Source organism: Hakea prostrata, chromosome 6, assembly GCF_041222555.1.
Source record: "Hakea prostrata isolate BN-2017 chromosome 6, UWA_Hpros_2, whole genome shotgun sequence".
NCBI classification, from domain to species: domain Eukaryota; kingdom Viridiplantae; phylum Streptophyta; class Magnoliopsida; order Proteales; family Proteaceae; genus Hakea; species Hakea prostrata.
Genome location: NC_142605.1, coordinates 39,114,945 through 39,133,225, shown reverse-complemented (window position 1 = coordinate 39,133,225; position 18,281 = coordinate 39,114,945). Strand labels below are relative to the sequence as shown.

Sequence of the window (18,281 nt, the reverse complement as noted above, 5' to 3'; positions counted from 1 at the left end):
TTGATTTTTTTTTATTTTTTATTTGGTAATCAAGCCTTCATTAAGAAATAGGGGCAGGATTAGAATCTGAACAAAGACTTAGAATCCAATCAGAGGAACATGACCAATAGCTTGGGCCCTGAACCAAGTAAGCCTTCCTAGCTAGGTGATCCGCAACACAGTTGGATCTCCTAGAAACATAATTGGACCTAAAGCCCAAGAACTTACTTCTGATGACTTTGATATCTTCTATCACAGGTAAAATAAATGTGGGGGGTAGGGTTGACTCGGATAAATAACTCACAAGTAGTTGGGAATTTGTTTCTACCTCCACGAACTCAAAGCCATTCGCAATAGCCTCTAGCATCCATGCACGCATTGCCTTGGCTTCCCCTTCAAACACCGAGGAGAAGGATTTGGGGATGGATGATGCCACAAGTGGTTTTCCTTCCCAGTTTCTAATGATGATCCCGATACCACATTTTCTTGTTTTCTGTTGCCATGATGCATCTGTATTCACCTTGATGAAAGGTTGATTTGGTGCCTTCCATTCCAACCTTTCCTCCATTTCGGTTCTAGTTTCGGCCGTAGGATTGTGATTTTCCTTTTTGATTGCTAATCAAAATTCAGAGTGAGCTTTTAGTGCCAGATGCATTACCTCAGTTGGTGTCATCAAATTTTCTCCAACTGTCCTTGAATTCCGAGCTTTCCACAAGGACCAAAGGATAAAGGATATCATACTTTTCACTTTTTCACCATCCTTCTTCTCTATGGTCTGTATATCTGCCCAAGTCTTCATCAACTCGGCCATGGTATAAAATTCCTTATGCGAACTTCTCCAAGTTAATGGACTCCCAAACCACATTGCTTCAGCAAATTCACAATGGAAGACTTCCACAATATTATTAGTTTGAATAAAGCTCGCTTCCGTGTGTACTGGCGGATTCAAATCCCATTTGTTGTTTAGTTTGATGTATTGGCCAATTGTGTGTTTTTTGACCTAGCCTTAGGATCATTACTGGCTTCTATTGATATACTAGCCCTTCGGTAGGACTACGCTGATGGAACCGGTACTTGTACTAGTAGTTCAGAGAAATAGTGCCTATATAGGTCGAACTCAAATATTTGAACATTGCATAGCACAGGGCACAAGTTCGCCACTACTGTTGTAATGCTTCCCCTCTTCAAGAAAAAAATAATCGTCTTGACACAATCTTACCCTAGAAAAGTAATTGATATAAGACATAATCCCAAGTACGAGATGGATAATCCCAAATGATAGATTCCAAGTGGAAGATGCGATTGCAAGGGTTGCTACTGAGTTTCGGAACACTTTCCTTAACTTAGCGAGTTTGACTTTAGTTAATGCACAACACTGTATAGTGAACGGTTGAGATCCAAAATGGACGGGCAAGATCGACCATTAGCACAAATGGTTAGTATGGATGCCTAGCACAAATGGTATTTTTTTCACTTCGCAATAAATGGGATAGCCTGCGTAAGAGGTTTGATAAAGTTGCTTGATCGACAATGATCTGGGCAAAGCGAAATCACCCTCGTTTTGCATTTATCACTTGGCTTGCATGTATAGAACGTCTCTCAACAAGAAGCTAGTTGCGTAATTGGGGCGTAGCGACGGAGACAACTTGTGTGCTTTGTAATAGATGCGAAGGGAACTTAGATCATATCTGTCACACCCCACCCAGCTCAGATCTAGCCATACCAGAATACTCGTGGGGGTGATACACTGCAGGACCTAGGTTCAATGACAATTCCATACAACACAAGATATAGCATAATTAAAAGGGCAAGAATAAATCAAGTTCAAGTATAAAGTTATCAAACTTGATTGATCAAAAGGTTACAGTCATCCATATATATAAAGTTAATCAAAATGGACATCAGAGTTTGAATGAAACATAGTTTGTTGCAGCGGAAATTAAACTAAACTGATTTCCTAATGGAATCCAACCTCATAAGAATAGTCTTTGCACAGGCATGAAGCTCCATGCAAGTCTACATCTTCTTCAGTCACTCCTTCAAGAAAGCCTGCCGACGACGAATCCTCCATTTGGAAGGAGTTCTCATAACCTGCAGAATATTCTAATAGAAACAAACATACAAAAAAGAATGAGTTCAACAGAACTCAGTGAGGTCAACTCAACATCTTATCATACATTCGTCCAAGAGATTCCACATCATATCATGCATTCGTACACAAGATCCCACACCACACATATAGTTTGAGTATCGATAATGTAATTAATGATAGTGATATGATGTATGAATGATTATGATATTATGCTCCTAACTCTATCATGAAGTCTCTATGGTAGACACGCATTAAGTTTGTACACCAATCTCCTTTGGGCGGTCTCAGTCACTCTCCCTCAACAAGAGACGTCTATTGGGTTCTCCGCGGTTGTTGGGTAAAGTCCTGTCAAGCCATGGTTGGGGTATAGGTCACCACTTTCTCACATCACCGTTTGGTATGAGATTGGCGCGTGTCAAGGATAATCTTAGCCCAGTGCAAAGTCATATAGGGAATCAGTTTAGTTTAATTTCCGCTACAACAAACTATGTTTCATTCAAACTCTGATGTCCATTTTGATTAACTTTAGATATATGGATGACTGTAACCTTTTGATCAATCAGGTTTGATAACTTTATACTCGAACTTGATTTATTCTTGTCCTTTTAATTATGCTATATCTTGTGTTGTATGGAATTGTCACTGAACCTAGGTCCTGCGGTGTATCACCCCCACGGGTATTTGGGTATGGCCGGATCTGGCTGGGTGGGGTGTGACAGAGATGGTATCAGAGCCTTGGTTCATACAAGTCCTAACTTCATGTGATATAGTAGGGGCATCCTTGAGTCATAGATCCAAAAATGACTTAAATCTTTCTTAGAAGTGAATAATAAAAACTTGGATTAGAAACTTGAATAAATGAAGCATAAAATACCAAGTTTGAATAATGCACAATAATTAAAGTTTATGACTTGTACTTGGGTTGTAGTCATGGTTAAAGTTAAGTTGTCAGTTTTATGTTATTGTGTATGTGTGTTGAGTTGTGAGTTGTGAGTTGAGTCTTGAGTTGAAAGTTGTCGTTGTGAGTCGTCTTTGTGAATGAGTCTTTGTTGTGAGGTATTGTCGAGAGTAAGCTCTCATGGTCCAGAGTCGTCTTGTCGTCATGAATCTCAAGAGTCGTTGTTGGGAGTAATGGTTGTGAGTGGTCATTATGAGTTATAAGTCATAACTAAACATTTACAATTACTAATACAACAAAAGAAATGCATAATGTACAATAACATAAGTGAGACAACTCAATTTCATTAATCATAGGTTTTACAACTGAAAGGAAATACATCCGTGAAAGCATAAAAGGAAACTCCTAGCACTATCTATTTAAGTGATTGACCCCCGTGATCTAACCGGCCCCTCCCGGATCCGAACTTCTTCTCCGGTCGTGCAAATTTTCTCCCAATGTATACATATAAGACCATATCCTCTCTTGTCAATCCTTTATCCTCTTAAGCTTGGAAGAAATCGATGACGAGAGAAGCCACACCGAGTCCAAAAGTCGTATGGAATGGAGAGCATCCAGCCGGGTTGCGAAATCTCACAAATGATGTGTCAAGAGAGCCTACCTTGGGTTCCAGGGAGAGATGCCCGTCCCAGGTTGCATCTTCGTAGTGGAATGGCGTGTGTGGACAATGAAATCCCCGTATTAACGAAGATTTTGTGGGATAAAGTTACATTTGATTTTGAGAAGAAGATGTCTCAAATCCGTTAGGCGTGCACATGGTTTAGATGATTATAAGAACACCCCCCCAATAAGAGAGAAGGTGAAAAGATAGAAAAATGGGTGAAAACATGTTTTTGGGGCTGGATCTATGACTCAATGATGCCCCTACTATATCACATAAAGTTAGGACTTGTATGAACGCAAGGCTCTGATACCACCTCTGTCACACCCCTACTATATCACATAAAGTTAGGACTTGTATGAACCAAGGCTCTGATACCACCTCTGTCACACCCCACCCAGCCATATCCGAATACCCGTGGGGGTGATACACCGTAGGACCTAGGTTCAGTGACAATTCCATACAACACAAGATATAGCATAATTAAAAGGACAAGAATAAATCAAGTTCAAGTATAAAGTTATCAAACTTGATTGATCAAAAGGTTACAGTCATCCATATATCTAAAGTTAATCAAAATGGACATCAGAGTTTGAATGAAACATAGTTTGTTGCAGCGGAAATTAAACTAAACTGATTCCCTAATGGAATCCAACCTCATAAGAATAGTCTTTGCACAGGCATGAAGCTCCATGCAAGTCTACATCTTCTTCAGTCACTCCTTCAAGAAAGCTCACGACGACGTAATCCTCCACTTGGAAGGAGTTCTCATAACCTGCAGAATATTCTAATAGAAACAAACATACAAAAAGGAATGAGTTCAACAGAACTCAGTAAGGTCAACTCAACATCTTATCATACATTTGTCCACGAGATTCCACATCATATCGTGCATTCGTACACAAGATCCCACACCACACATATAGTTTGAGTATCGATAATGTAATTAATGATAGTGATATGATGTATGAATGATTATGATATTATGCTCCTAACTCTATCATGAAGTCTCTATGGTAGACAAGCATTAAGTTTGTACACCAATCTCCTTTGGGCGGTCTCAGTCACTCTCCCTCAACAAGAGACGTCTATTGGGTTCTCCGCGGTTGTTGGGTAAAGTCCTGTCAAACCATGGTTGGGGTATAGGTCACCACTTTCTCACATCACCGTTTGGTATGAGATTGGCGCGTGTCAAGGATAATCTTAGCCCAGTGCAAAGTCATACAGTCTCGTACTACATATGGTCCGGATATCTCCCCTCATGCCTAGTGCCCTTTTGGTTCAATACCTTTCCACCTATGAATGGAATCCTCAACGGGAGGCATCTGTTGGATCCCATTCCTTAACCCAATGGTCGTCCACATATAATGGACAGGATGCGCCCAGGAGCCCTTATCTATTATATGCAACCCTACATCTCTATGATGATAGTGGGCCTGCTTGACGCTCAGGACCCAGTCACTAACATCACGGGTTAACTGGCTTCAATACCCCTGCCGGAAGGGTAGTAGTACTCGTGAGGTTACCTAGCCAAACACTTCTAGACACTTAGCATTCATGTACTTAAGTCTAGATGCATACTCATGTAAGTTCACTAGGGTAATGGGCGAACCCACAACCCTAGTTTGAAACATAAAATAAAAAGAGTAATTTAATTCAACATCATCAATATATTTTCATATCAATGATTTAGAATTTGAAAGTAAAAGAAACACTCAATCCATTCAATCTCATCCATCCCATACATTCTCATATTGTTTTCAAAGAATATTGAAAATAGAAGCAAATATACTTGCTTACCTTTCATTCGTGCAAAGTCTCACACATAATCACAAGGTAATAAATATTAAAACAAGGCAATATTATCAATAATGAAATTTAATTACATAATTAAACATGCAAGATAAGGTTGAATATATTCCTCACCTTTTTAGTTAGCATAAGCTCTCCAAGTTTCCACAAAGTCACACTTACAAGTTGGTGATTATAATCAAAATAAACCTAATCATGTAAGAGGATCATTAGACATAAATTAGAAGTCAATTGGGTTTTAATAAAGTTCCCAAAATAACCCAATAAAAGCCTAATCTGCCAATTAGTTTCGAACCCACCTTTCTCAACCTAGTTTCGGCAAAAATCAAATTTCGCCATCGATTCGAAGTCGAGTCGAAACGAAACTTTGGGAATGTCTAATTGGCAGCAATAGGGTCCTAAGTATACCTTCAATTTGATCTAATTCCATCTCAATCAAAAAGCCCCAATTTTGGGCTCTCGCGAGTGCTCTCGGCTGGGTCTGAGAGCCAAAATGCAAAGTCGTTTGCAACGACTCGCACAAATCACTTACAAACCAAAGGGAAACATAAACGAAACTATTTGCAAGCATTCAAAACACCTATCAAGCAACAACTACTCAAATCTATCATTTATTGCGAAGAACTATTCCAAAAACTAAGATTAAAGAAGAGGGTTTGATGATTCTTACATTTCCTAACGTTTCCGCAATGATCCGGGTGTTAACACGCGTCCAAATGGTTAGAAACCTTACTTTCCCTTGGTTTCTCTTCCTCCTTTAGCCTCAGATTCGTACTAGCCTTCTAAAATGAGAGTATGAGAGGTTAGAAACTCAAAGTAGGGTTTTAAACATGAAAAACCCGATTCTGCCCAGAAGCTGGAAAATGGTGGGGGTTGGGGCGTTCGACCGGCCTTTCAACCGGTCCCAATTTGACCCCTCAAATGGACTCTGATATTGGTGATTTTTGGCTTGTTGGAAAGGTCTTTCGACGATCTTCGATTTGATACCTTATTTGCGTCAATCGGATTCTCCATCGCCAATCTACGGACATTCCAAAATCACCCTTTTTTCACCATCGAGATTAATCTTTTTTTCACTTCAACTTTAGGAGAGCTGATGAGTCATCACAAGGGTCATCCACCAACTTTGGTTCTATTTCCAACCCTTCGGGCTCCACTTGAATGACCCACATTTGCCGTCAACTCGAGGCTCGGTTTTCTCGATTTTGAAGCCATAGGTTAAAGGGGTAGAAATCCGGGGGATTTCATAATTTCTTCTTCTATTGTACCTACTCTAGCGGAATATGACGTCATATCTTAAAACTAAACGGGTATACCAAGTTGTCATTGGCTTCTTGAAATGATGAACTCATATGGATCACCACACATTTTGTAGTTTTGATGGCAAGAGCTGTAGTCCGATGTTTTTCTATGACAACAACTATATATAGAATTTGGGAGGAAAGGAACAGTCGAATATTTAGTGGTACTACTACTAAAGCTCAGGCGGTATTAGGGAAAAATTAATAAGGATACTCGCTTGTGATTCGCACACCCTCCACTCAAACTTACTAACACTCAAGAAGATAAGAATTTTTTTGCTCGATGGTACATTGGGGTGATTTTTAAACTTCCAAAGGCAGTTTGTCATAGATGGCCCAAGCCAGAAGGTAATTGGGTGGATATAAATTGTAATGGTTCTAGTCAAGAAGACATTGGTGGGTATGGAGCTATTACCTGAAACCGTCATGGTAAGGATATTTTTGCTTTGGTCGTAGTAATGAGAAAAACATTACTCGGTTGGAATTATATGCGATCAAGCGTGGCATGGAGACTGCTTGTGAAATGGGTTTGTCGATGATAAAAATTCGATCCGATTCCATGGTGGCCATCCAATCTATTCAGGGACATTTTTCTACATCTTGGAGGGTTGTTGATTTGTTCATGAAGATTAGGAAGCTAAGGGGTGGTTTTTTTATATGTAATTTTGTTCATCATGTTGGGAGATTAACGTTTGTGTGGACTTCCTAGCAGGTTTCTTTAATAGCTCCTGAGAAATTCATCTAACTACAGATGTGCTTCCGTTAACTCTTTCTGTTTTTGTTTGGGATGATGTCAATGGTAAGAAATTATTCAGAAATGTAATTTTTTTTTCGTTATTTAATCAAAGCTCCCTTTCTCCAAAATATTTTTTTTCCAAATTCAGCAGCTTAAATTTAGTTTCGCCTAAGCCCTTATTTTTCTCTTATTTTTTTTTTTTTTTTTTTTTTGGGTAAAACTGAAAAGGCGTTGGCGTATTCTGGACCTTAGATTGCCGGTTAGATTTGGCGCTTCCTTGGCCTCCCCATCTCGCTGTTCGTCGAGGTTACTAATCTCCAAAGGACGAAACCCCAGAAACTAGCAGGAGCAGAGTTCAAGCAAAAGTTGCACGAAAACCCAGCGGAGGCTAAAAGCTTCTCAGGTTTAGGTTTTCAAGTCTCGTTGGCTATGGCAATTACTGGATTGACATCTCCCTACTCCGTTACATCGACCTTACCTTTTCAAACCAGATCCAATCAACGTTTCTGGTCTTCGTCATCCTCTTCTCTTCGTTTTTTCAATCCAACCTCCTCATGCTTCCATGGCGTATCTTTTCAACTTTCCATGTCTGCCTCCCATGAAACGTTTTCTTCTGTGCTGAGCTCGACTCCTATAACTAGGTCTCCCACAGTCCCGGCCGTTGTTGACGAAGAAGCAGTGGCCGCACCGGAGCCGGTAATGGAGGAGAACGACGGGGATACTTCGTCCACGGATTCGAAGGTTAGAGTCAGGCCTTGTCAACTTTACGTCTGTAATCTTCCGAGAAGCTGTGACATTTCAGACCTTCTGGATATGTTTAAGCCTCACGGAACTGTTCAATCGATAGAGGTACGTTTTGCTTAATTCCCGGTTCCTTCTGTGTGTCCCCTCTTTTTTTTTCTTGGCCGTGAAAAATTGATCTGTTGCCACTAAGAAATGTTTAGGTTTCGCGGAATGTTGAGACAGGAATAAGCCGAGGATGCGGTCATATCACAATGAGTAGTATCAATGAGGCGAGAGCTGCAATTGCTGCTTTGGATGGATCTGTAAGTTGCTAATTAACCGGAAAATGGGCAATATAGGGCTTTTACCGCCGGAATCCTGTTTTCATTTCCCAGCTGCTCCATCTTTTGCCTAGGACGTCGGCGGCCGTGAAATGCGGGTTTTGCTTTCCACAGAGATGAATTCTGGGGGAAAGAACCTTGCGGCTTCCAATTCTGCGTCCAGGAGGAATATTGTTTTTGAAACCCCTTATAAGATTTATGTTGGCAATCTTGCTTGGTCGGTCATGCCCGAAGATTTGAGAGAGCATTTCAGCCAATTCGGAACTGTGGTTAGTACAAGATTGCTATACGATCGCAAAGCCGGGAGGAGAAGGGTTTATGGATTTCTTTCTTTCTCTTCAGCTGCAGAATGTGAGGCTGCCATCTCTTCTGACGGAATGGTAAACTCGATCCACTATTCGAAAATTTCTCACCATGTCTGCTTTGCTCTACTAGCTTTCTTAACGCCTCCTACTTAAGCAGGACTTTCATGGTCGCACACTACTGGTCAGGAAAGGCCTCAAAAGGAGTGAGTCGTGATATATCATCATGGTTCCGTTATATATTTCGGATCTCCATGAGATGATGATTTTGTCCAGTGTTCTTCAGAATGAGGAGTACCTTGTGAAGTCTCACCAAGTTAATCTGCAGTAGCTAACAGCCAGGTAGCTCATGCTTATCCTTAAGTCCTTCGGATTTTGCGATTCTTCCGCGCAGTCAAAGCCTCAAAGGAGGATAGCTTTCACGCATGAATCCCTAGGCCCCGTTTGGCTGCTGGGTTATTCTCTTTTCTTGATTCTTTTTCAGGGCTTAATTAGTTTTTTTACCTAGGCGCCTTCTTTAGACTTTCTTGATGAGAATGTTATTGTCCTTAAGCTTCTACCAAAAAAAATTGTCTTTAAGCCTGATTAAGTAACTGCTCTAGATCCTCTGGGTATGTTGAACCCAATATCATTTTTCCTGTTATGTCTTAGAGAAATGGAGTTGTCTACTTTCTTTAAAAGCTTCTTTTACTGTTTTACAATCATTGGTGACCGTATTGTTTTTGGTTGATCTTATTGGATCTATGCAAATCAAGGAATTGATCAATTCCCCCGCTGTGGAAGCAGATTGGGTATACAAAACCCTGTGTACGTCCAGGGTTTGGAGCCAGGATCTTCATCTCATGATTTTCTTGTCATCAAGTTTTACCTCTTTACACATCTCAGGATTGTAAACAATGGGTAGGTTCATGCTGTAGATGATGACATTCCTATCGTAACAGTCCAGTTTCATCCTTGTAAGACTCTCTAGTGGGTTTCAAAACATGATGAAGGTATGTAATCTTAATTCCACTCCATAGCTTCATGAACTTGTCGTGCATGCTGTCGGCTGTACGGGTTCACATTCTCTACAATACCCTGTAATTCTTATCTAGTATTGCGACGCATGGCAAATAATTATCCAAATGTCAGAATTATAACCCAACTAAAAATTTAGATGTGCAATTTATCCTATCATAGACTAGATCTTCTGATGACCACTAGCATTGAGCAAATGTTGGTGTTTCTATTGAAAATTTCCTAACTCCTTTTGAAGTTGAGCCCTCACAACGTGAGAGGCAAATGCGTTAGAAGGGCAAGCAGATTTGAATTTGAATTCTTACTTGTGATGTATTGATTTTTTCTAGTTTAATCAACTCTTGAAGTTGAATTTTTTGGACTTGATCGGACAATTTGACTGGGCCAAACATTGGAGGAAGGATGTCCAATGAGTTAATGTGAAACAAAAGTAACTTTTGTGAAAGCGGATGGTAGGTGGGATTGCACTTTTGCTATGAAAGTCACCAAAAAAATTAGCCAGCACATAATTTGGGATTTTTATTGGCAGTTGCACAAATATCCTTTTCCCACAGGCTTAAATGATAACACATGTCATTAAAAACATTCAACGGTCAAGATAGTATTGGTAATTTGGTAAATAGGTTTATGAGGTTTAAAAACATTACTAATTTACAAAAATCCATCCATTTAAATTTACAAAAATGTGTCTTACCAATTGCTAAAAAACAACTGAAAAACCCCCAACCACCATCGTTGAATTCTCACCCACCATCGTTGAATTCTCACAAATCCATCAAATAAAGAAACCCACCAATTGATTCAAAAACCCCAACAGTAAAACATGGATAAGATCTGGTGGTGTTCAAGCTCGAAGACCCCACCAAAAGAGGGGGGGGGGGAGTGGACAAAAAGACCTAAAAGTTAAAACCCAAAATCAAACTACAAAGTTCCTATACAAGGAGTACAAATCAAGATCTAAGTTTCATTCGATGTTACAGAAACTAGAGGAACCAAACCCATCAGCAATCGTTGATGTCACATATTTACATTCCATAGAGCTTCATTGCATTAAAGTAGAGAAAAAAAATAAATTGGAGAAAATAGAACTTGTCAAAATGAATAATCGCTTTAGGTTTGCATAAAAACTTGTCAAATTCCTTACCTTCTTCTCATGTTCTCGATAGAAGGGACAGATGAACGGAAGTGAATTGAATTGACTTTTATTTTTAAACGAAGAATGAATTAAAATTATTTTCTTTTTCTTTGGATTTTTCATGGAAATGATAGAAATTCTAAAAAAACAGATGTAGTCGACTCTCCCAAGTGGAAGATTGAGTTAGTCATTGGAGATGAAAAAACAAGATCAAGAAATGCCTAGGGTTTACAATTTCTAATTCTCGATTTGGTTTACTTGATTTTTGACCTTCTTTTGTAAATTTAACTTCAATAAGGGGTTGAAGTTATAAATTCTTTAAAATTTTCTTAAAAATAAATTAATTTTATCTCAACCAATGGATTAATAGTACACATGTCCCAATACAAGCTGCACAAAGGATATTGCACAACCGCAAACAAAAACCCCATAATTTAACCACAAAGTGGCAAATGTACTGAAAATGTATCAAAAGGAACATTGAGTTACTACTAAGTGGTCCAACAGTGCCATAATCTTTTTTTTTTTTGGTCCCCCCCCCCCAAGGGCGCGGGGAAAATTTATTAACGGGGCGAGCAAGATGTTGAACGATAGTCAAGTTTGTTGTTCCACCTAGAACATAAACAAAAGGAGAAAACCCAAACCCAGAGTCAAATGTTTTGGCAACTGCCCCCCGAGAGTGAACGAGCAGTTTCAGTCCAAATGTTTTGGAACTGCCTTCTCTCTCACATCAAATTTGGTTAGTGTCATTTTCACCTTTTTCAGAGGCTATAGCACACAAAAGTAAATCCCTGGTAATATCTCGAGAAATCAATCAAAGAACTTCAATTGTCTACCAGAGGTTCACGTTTGAGATATCATTTTTCGCATGAAAATATGTTGTATACTTTTCTTGGAGAAAGTCATGAAATACTGCCATGTCCTACACAATTTTTATGTGATCAACATTATCATTTTAACATGGGATTACTTTTCAATTTGTTTAGTCAATATAATTAGTCTCTTTGTGTGTGTCTCGAACACTTGTACCTACATTTTGAAAAATGACTCAATCCTAGATATTTTTCGTGGTGTTCTAAATGAATGGATACTTTCTAGATATATGATAATAGCACAAGGCAAAGGCTAATGCTCCCATCCATCTGTAGGAGTATTTATATACCCTACTGTATTCTTGTAAGAGGGTCTTTCAACTTATAGTGTAAGAATTTGGGTATGAATTTATAGTGTAGTAGTCTTGGGCGTTTTCAAAAGTTCTCCACTATAACCCTCTTTCATGCAGAGTAAGAACATATTCCGCTTCACCCTTTAAAAAAGGCTAAGATTTACCATTTCTAGGATCAGATTCATGCCAACCTAGATTAGCTATGCATCTCCAACAAGTACACAAGTCTTCCTTCCGTAATTCTACTGCCAGTTTGAACTTAACGAGCTTCCAGCACCATCAGTCTGTCTATTCTACCACAAAGGACTCTTTCATGGGTTCTACAAACACTGGTTCTAGCTTCTCAGTCTCTTCGTTGCCTTTAGGAATGATCAACCCATATCCTCCAGCTCTTCTTTTGTACAATATATTAATCTCACCTGTAACCAAACCACGATACACCCTCACCATTAGCCTTAGAGACTCAAAGACATCCAAACAAGGAATGGAAGAAGGCAAAAACATGTACCAGTTTCTTCATTTCTGAAAGCATAGAAGTCATGATCAAGATTCTCTAACTGTTCTATGGCTTCAGCAAGAGTCAATGGTGGCATCTCAAAGTATTTTGTACGAACAATCTGGCAGATACATAAAAAATCAATAGACAAGAGACAATGAACAAGAAAATAAAAGGCACTGCAATGACGACACATTCATCAGACTTATATTCGGGGTAAACTAATAAACTCCTTTGTGATAAACCAAGTATTGAGGGAATGCAATATCCATACAGTTAGCTTCTAAGAGGTTGTAAGACAATGATGAAGGAGCCTAATTCAAATAACACAATTAGGCGAATCCCATATGGCCCCATTCAGTGCCATGTCCTTGTCTGAGAAGGCAATAATTTTCTATCGGCTCTTATTTGTTTCAATGTAAAAGGTTGGAAAAGGTAATTTTACTTCAAATTTTCTAGCTAACTATGATGCAAGCATTATTTTCTACCATGGAAAATGTAGGGTTATATTATACCTAGATTTGACACAGTTTTAAGGAATCATTTTCTGAATTTCACAAAGCAAATTATAAGACAACCATGGTCCAAAGAACATGCATTCTCGGTTTCAGCCATCCCTGGATGGATGTGATAGCAGAATAACATTCAGAACTTGCGATATACTGCCTTTACTGGAGAGACACCGGTAATGCATCCCTCAAGCATTTCGAAATAGCGTCTTTATATTGGATTAATTCTTCCAAATGAGAGAGTATATAGTTGCTGATTTAGATAAGAAGGCAGCAAAATCTTCTTCATATCTAATGAACCACCACCCGGGTTTTGTTGAAGATGAAGTCATCTGAAATGCTTTTGGGAAATACTGATTTCACTTTGAGTAACATTGTGTTCCCACATATAATCTTGCTGATGGCAATTCTGAGGTTAGAAGCCTATATCTCCTGTAGGTATACATAAGCCAACACTAGTTATCCTTTTCTTCTAATTCAATTTATGCTGACCTTTAGGTGGGAAGAAGAAAGGTGTGAGGGCCTGACCCTGTTTAGGGTACCATCTAATCCTAAGCTAAAACCCAACTCTTTTAAAACAATAGAATTTAGAAAAACCACGAGTCTGACAATTGTAGTTATCTAAGCTACTAATTCCCTTTAAAAATCCTTATGGTTTCTCAGTTGTCAAGCATTAACTCCAGATAAAATAAATTGAAATGGAAGCAGAAATTCAAAAAGGATGAATGTAACCAAAAAAATAGAACTTCAAAATGATGCAGAGAACAATAAATCCCAGAAGAGTTTAGACTAATAATGCAGTTGCCAACTGGGATATGGCAGAAGACAATTAAAAATAAGTTGATGGGTGAGAAGAGGAATACCTCATCAATTTGGTCCCCTTCATCTTGCTGGGGAACTGTTTCCAGATTCTCTTCCAAGACCTGAATCTCTGGGTCCCGAACTTTCAGTCTGTTGAAACCCTTCATATGACGACCGTGATCGGAAACTTTTTCCTTAATTTTTCTCAGTTTCCTCTGGATAATTGAAGAAACCAAGTCTATACTACCATAGAGTGTCTCAGCCTCCTCCTCTGCTCGAATAACACCATGTTTCTTCGTGAACAAAGTTACCTAAAAGCAGAATTCCACAAACTTCAAGCTACTCAAGGAAGGGGAAGTAAAGGAAAACTAGAAGGGAAGCGTATTAGAATCGAAGCCAAGACATTAGGGTTGGAGGGAAGCACCTCGCATCTCCGGAGCTTGGGGCCCTTCCCAAATTCTCCACCCCGAAGGGATAACCGAACATCGACTTCTCTCACTAGGTGACTATGCTTCTGAACAGCCTTTCCGACTTTTTCCTCTACATAACTCTTAATTGTATCAGTCAGCTGTAATTACACAAGCAAGTTTGATGGACTTCTTGATGAAGATAGTATTAAGAAATCACAATTAGAAAGGAGAAATAAAAAGACTAGACTGAAAATGGAACAAGCAGCAGAGAGAGCGAGAGAGAGAGAGAAACCTCTAGATTTTTGCCTTGTAAAATAAATTTGACGGAGGAAAGCGGGCCGTCCCATGACATTCGAACAACATGGCGCGTCTTCCCATTCTTCTTTATCTTCTTCGGGAGGTAAAGCTGATTAGATTTGATTAGGGGAGAGAGGGAGAGAGAGGAGAGATCATTGAAAAGGAAGGACTTGTGGGACAACAATGCATCGCATGGGTGACAAATTGTGCAACTGGACGTGGAGGCGGCCATCACAAAAGTAGTAGCAGCAGCTACGGCCGGAGATTGCTGCAGGAATGGGGAGTAGGATGAAGAGGAATGCAGATTTGGTTGCTGAATCGAGCAAGGGAACAGCGTTGCCATTGCCAGATTGAGTATGGTACACGGTTGGCTTTGGGGTTTAGGGTTTAAGATATGGATTTGATCCTTCTTCAGGACAAATTCTCGAAGAGAACAGACCAGCGCCTGGCGGGTCCGGCCGAGGACGGTGGAGACGAGATTCTCGAGAAACCGGATAAGAGAGGAAAATGTTTGAAACCGTGGGACCAAAAATACGAAAGCGGATAAGAGAGGAGAATATTGGAAACCGTGGGGACCAAAAATACAAGTGCCCCAACTTGCGCATCCTGATTCCGACCCATTCCTATCCTTCCAACTCACTCGCGAATTCGGATCTTCTCCCCGTCGGAGCACAGGGCTTGGTGACCACAAACATCAGTGGGTCCCACTGGTAAAAAAATTTTTTTTTTTTAATTTTTTCTAAAAAGTGTTTTGGGGGGGGGGGGGGGGGGGGGGGGGGGGGGCCGGGGGCGCCGCTCAAATCATGAACAAGTAGATTCAACTATGATTCACCTGGTTTGAGCACGCGGGGGAAGTGGGATGAATCCCAATGACCATTGGGCCAAGCCATGGAGAAGTGGGGGGCGGAGGCGGCACCGCGGGGGGGCTAGTGATCGTGGAATCACAAAGCGATCCCACCTCTATGAAGGTTCTTGACACACCGGGCACTGCGGTGGTTTGCAATGCTGGAACCACTCGTTTCACCCATAAATGAAAATTTAAGTTTTAAATTTATCACCCACTTAAATAGTGCTGAAATTCTTGACTACGACTCAAGTGAGAACAAATTACCAGTTACGCCCGTTTTTTTATAAAATCCAAATTTATTTATTACCGGGGTTGATTTTCTATTAAATTGATATTGAAATAATCATTTTTCCTATAAGAGAGTGTTATGATTAAATTCTCTTGAAAAAAAAATATTTGCCACCACTAGCCCTCCAGAAATCACCCATCACCATACCTACTGGCTTCCTTTCTTCTTTTTCATCCGTTAAAATACTTCCCCTACATTGTTGGTGAACATGGAGATGATAGTTTCGTTGCATTATGATCATAGTAGAATTCTTGTCAAACTTTTCTAAAAATTGCAGACTGGTAAATCAAAAAAATTAAAGAAATCACATGGCAATTTGAGTGGTGAAATCCTACAAATCAAACTGAAGTTTTGGGAATAAGGGTTTGCAAGCCGTAATGCAAAGAAAATCAGAGGCGACCTTAGAAGATGATAGACTTACCTTTGAAACCATCGGATAGCAAACTCTACCATTGTTGCATCAACTGGTGCTTCAATAAACCCTCATCTCATGTTGTTTAGGTTGGTAAAAACCTTGTAACGCTAGGATGCAGTAGGGCATCTAGCAGAATTGTAGTCTAATAAATTCTTTGTGATCTGGTAAGCACATTGGTTCTTAAGCTTGCTACCCATCTTCCGCTCAATTTTGTGATCAGCTTTGATATTTCGTTGACCTTCCTCTCATTGATCAAACTAAGATACAACTCAATTTAACAAAATTATTGTTTCTTAAGAAAGGTAAATGAGGTTATTAACAGCTTCAATGTTTTAGACGCTATAATGTTCTTTTCTTTCATTTTCTGGGGGTAGGGATTGGGTTTTGAGACGAAAGTGGATTCAGAATTTTGGGGCTGATTTCGATATGGTCTGCATTAATAGCTTAGATCCAAGAATCCAGTTTTTAACGTTCTTACAATCCTGATTACATAGAATAAAAACTTCTCTACTCTCTTCTATTTGGAAATATTTTTGAGTTTTTTACAAAATAATCATTATTATTGGGATGAAAATAGTGATCATCTACTATTATATTGTAAATTACATAGCATTCATTTGAAAAATTACAAGTTACTCATAGATCTCTGCAAACGGGTCATTCGGGTCACTACCAAAACATGACAAGAAAACAAGAGATGAGGAAAAGACACTAGGGAAGAACAATAGTGAGAAGGAAGAAGATGGAGTTGAAAAAGTGAGAGATGGAAAATTTCTTAATGTGTTTTCTCTTTTTTGAATCTGGGTCTTGGAAACAGGTAAAATTTTGCTAAAACAGGTCATAAAAATGGATATCCTTCACTTTAAACCCAACTTTCTAATCTGAGCCATTAATTAAAAATATAACACATGTCAAACTGTGGAATTGCATTGTTGTGCACAATAGACAATTATTTTCCCCTATTGGGCTTCTTATGCTGCATTAAAAAAAAAATGGGTCAAGTTGTAGAAGTTGTCAGGATTGAAGAAGAAGAGAGGAGGGTTGGAGAATTCCAGGCGGGTGGGGTGCCATTTTTGAGTGATTGAAGAAGCTTTGCAAAATGGGTCAAGTTGTAGAAGTTGTCAAGATTGGTAAGTGGGTCTCAAAATTGATTCAGATTTTAGATTCCTCTACATTTTTCGACAGTGGAGACCGGCATTTTAGAGGAATGTGGAGGTTACAACTTAACAAGGTGCGATATTTCACTAAGTGTCACCGGTTTGCTACCTAGCGAACCGGCCAAAATGGCGAAATCTCGCCAATATTTTGGCGAGATTTTGTCCAAATATCGCAAATTTCGGCCTCCATTTTGGGGGGTATTTTTTGTTATTTTGGATTGAAACTTGGTGTCTACCATAATTTGATGCCAATAAACACAATGGAATGACTGATTTTGCCTAAAACCTCACCCAAATTGATGTTCTCGATCGTCACATACCCGACTGTATACGGGTAAAACTGGAATTCTATGACATTATTTTAAACAATTAAACCAATATAAATATGCACAATGACAATAGAGTGATAAACATCATTAAAAAAAATTCTATTATACCAATATATAAAGACTACTACTTCAACCTTAAGCTCCACTATTCTTTTAAAGTCACTCAATGTCATCTCATGTTGATAGTTGTTGACGTACAAAGAAAGCTAAAAATGCCAAGAAGTTAGAGAGAGAAGTTTTGGTGGAGGTTTGGAGAGGAGAGAGAAAATTACAAAAAATCAGGTGGATAATATGACCAAAATTCGGCAAATTCAAGTATTTATCGCTGAAATTCTCGAGAATTTTGATATTGCTAGTTTGGCGACAAATAACAAGATATCACCGATAATATTGGTGATATCTCGCAATATCGCCTTTTGGTGGCCGTTTCGGTTCACCATTCACTAAAACGGCCGAAATTCGGCAAAATTTCGCCAAAAGGTTGTACCTTGTTGTTTAAGAAGCCCCAAAATTTTCACCAAAATAGGGTTATTGGGGGTTGTGGGTTCAATTAGGGTAAAAATATTTTA

General features: G+C 39.2%; 2 protein-coding genes across 2 annotated transcripts; one reads left to right on the top strand and one right to left on the bottom strand.

The window, feature by feature from the left end:
- Nucleotides 1-7,755: 7,755 nt before the first annotated feature.
- LOC149013991 (28 kDa ribonucleoprotein, chloroplastic-like) lies at nt 7,756-10,581 on the top strand. Its single transcript, XM_089160181.1, has 4 exons — nt 7,756-8,328; nt 8,424-8,525; nt 8,618-8,923; nt 9,006-10,581. Exons 1-4 carry the CDS (start codon nt 7,909-7,911, stop codon nt 9,060-9,062), a joined length of 885 nt encoding a protein of 294 aa, XP_089016307.1. The 5' UTR covers nt 7,756-7,908; the 3' UTR covers nt 9,063-10,581.
- A 1,480-nt stretch (nt 10,582-12,061) lies between these two features.
- LOC149013990 (30S ribosomal protein) lies at nt 12,062-15,161 on the bottom strand. Its single transcript, XM_089160207.1, has 5 exons — nt 14,671-15,161; nt 14,393-14,536; nt 14,031-14,279; nt 12,671-12,779; nt 12,062-12,581 (listed from the first exon to the last, which is right to left on the bottom strand). Exons 1-5 carry the CDS (start codon nt 15,016-15,018, stop codon nt 12,451-12,453), a joined length of 981 nt encoding a protein of 326 aa, XP_089016333.1. The 5' UTR covers nt 15,019-15,161; the 3' UTR covers nt 12,062-12,450.
- Between the last annotated feature and the right edge of the window lie 3,120 nt (nt 15,162-18,281).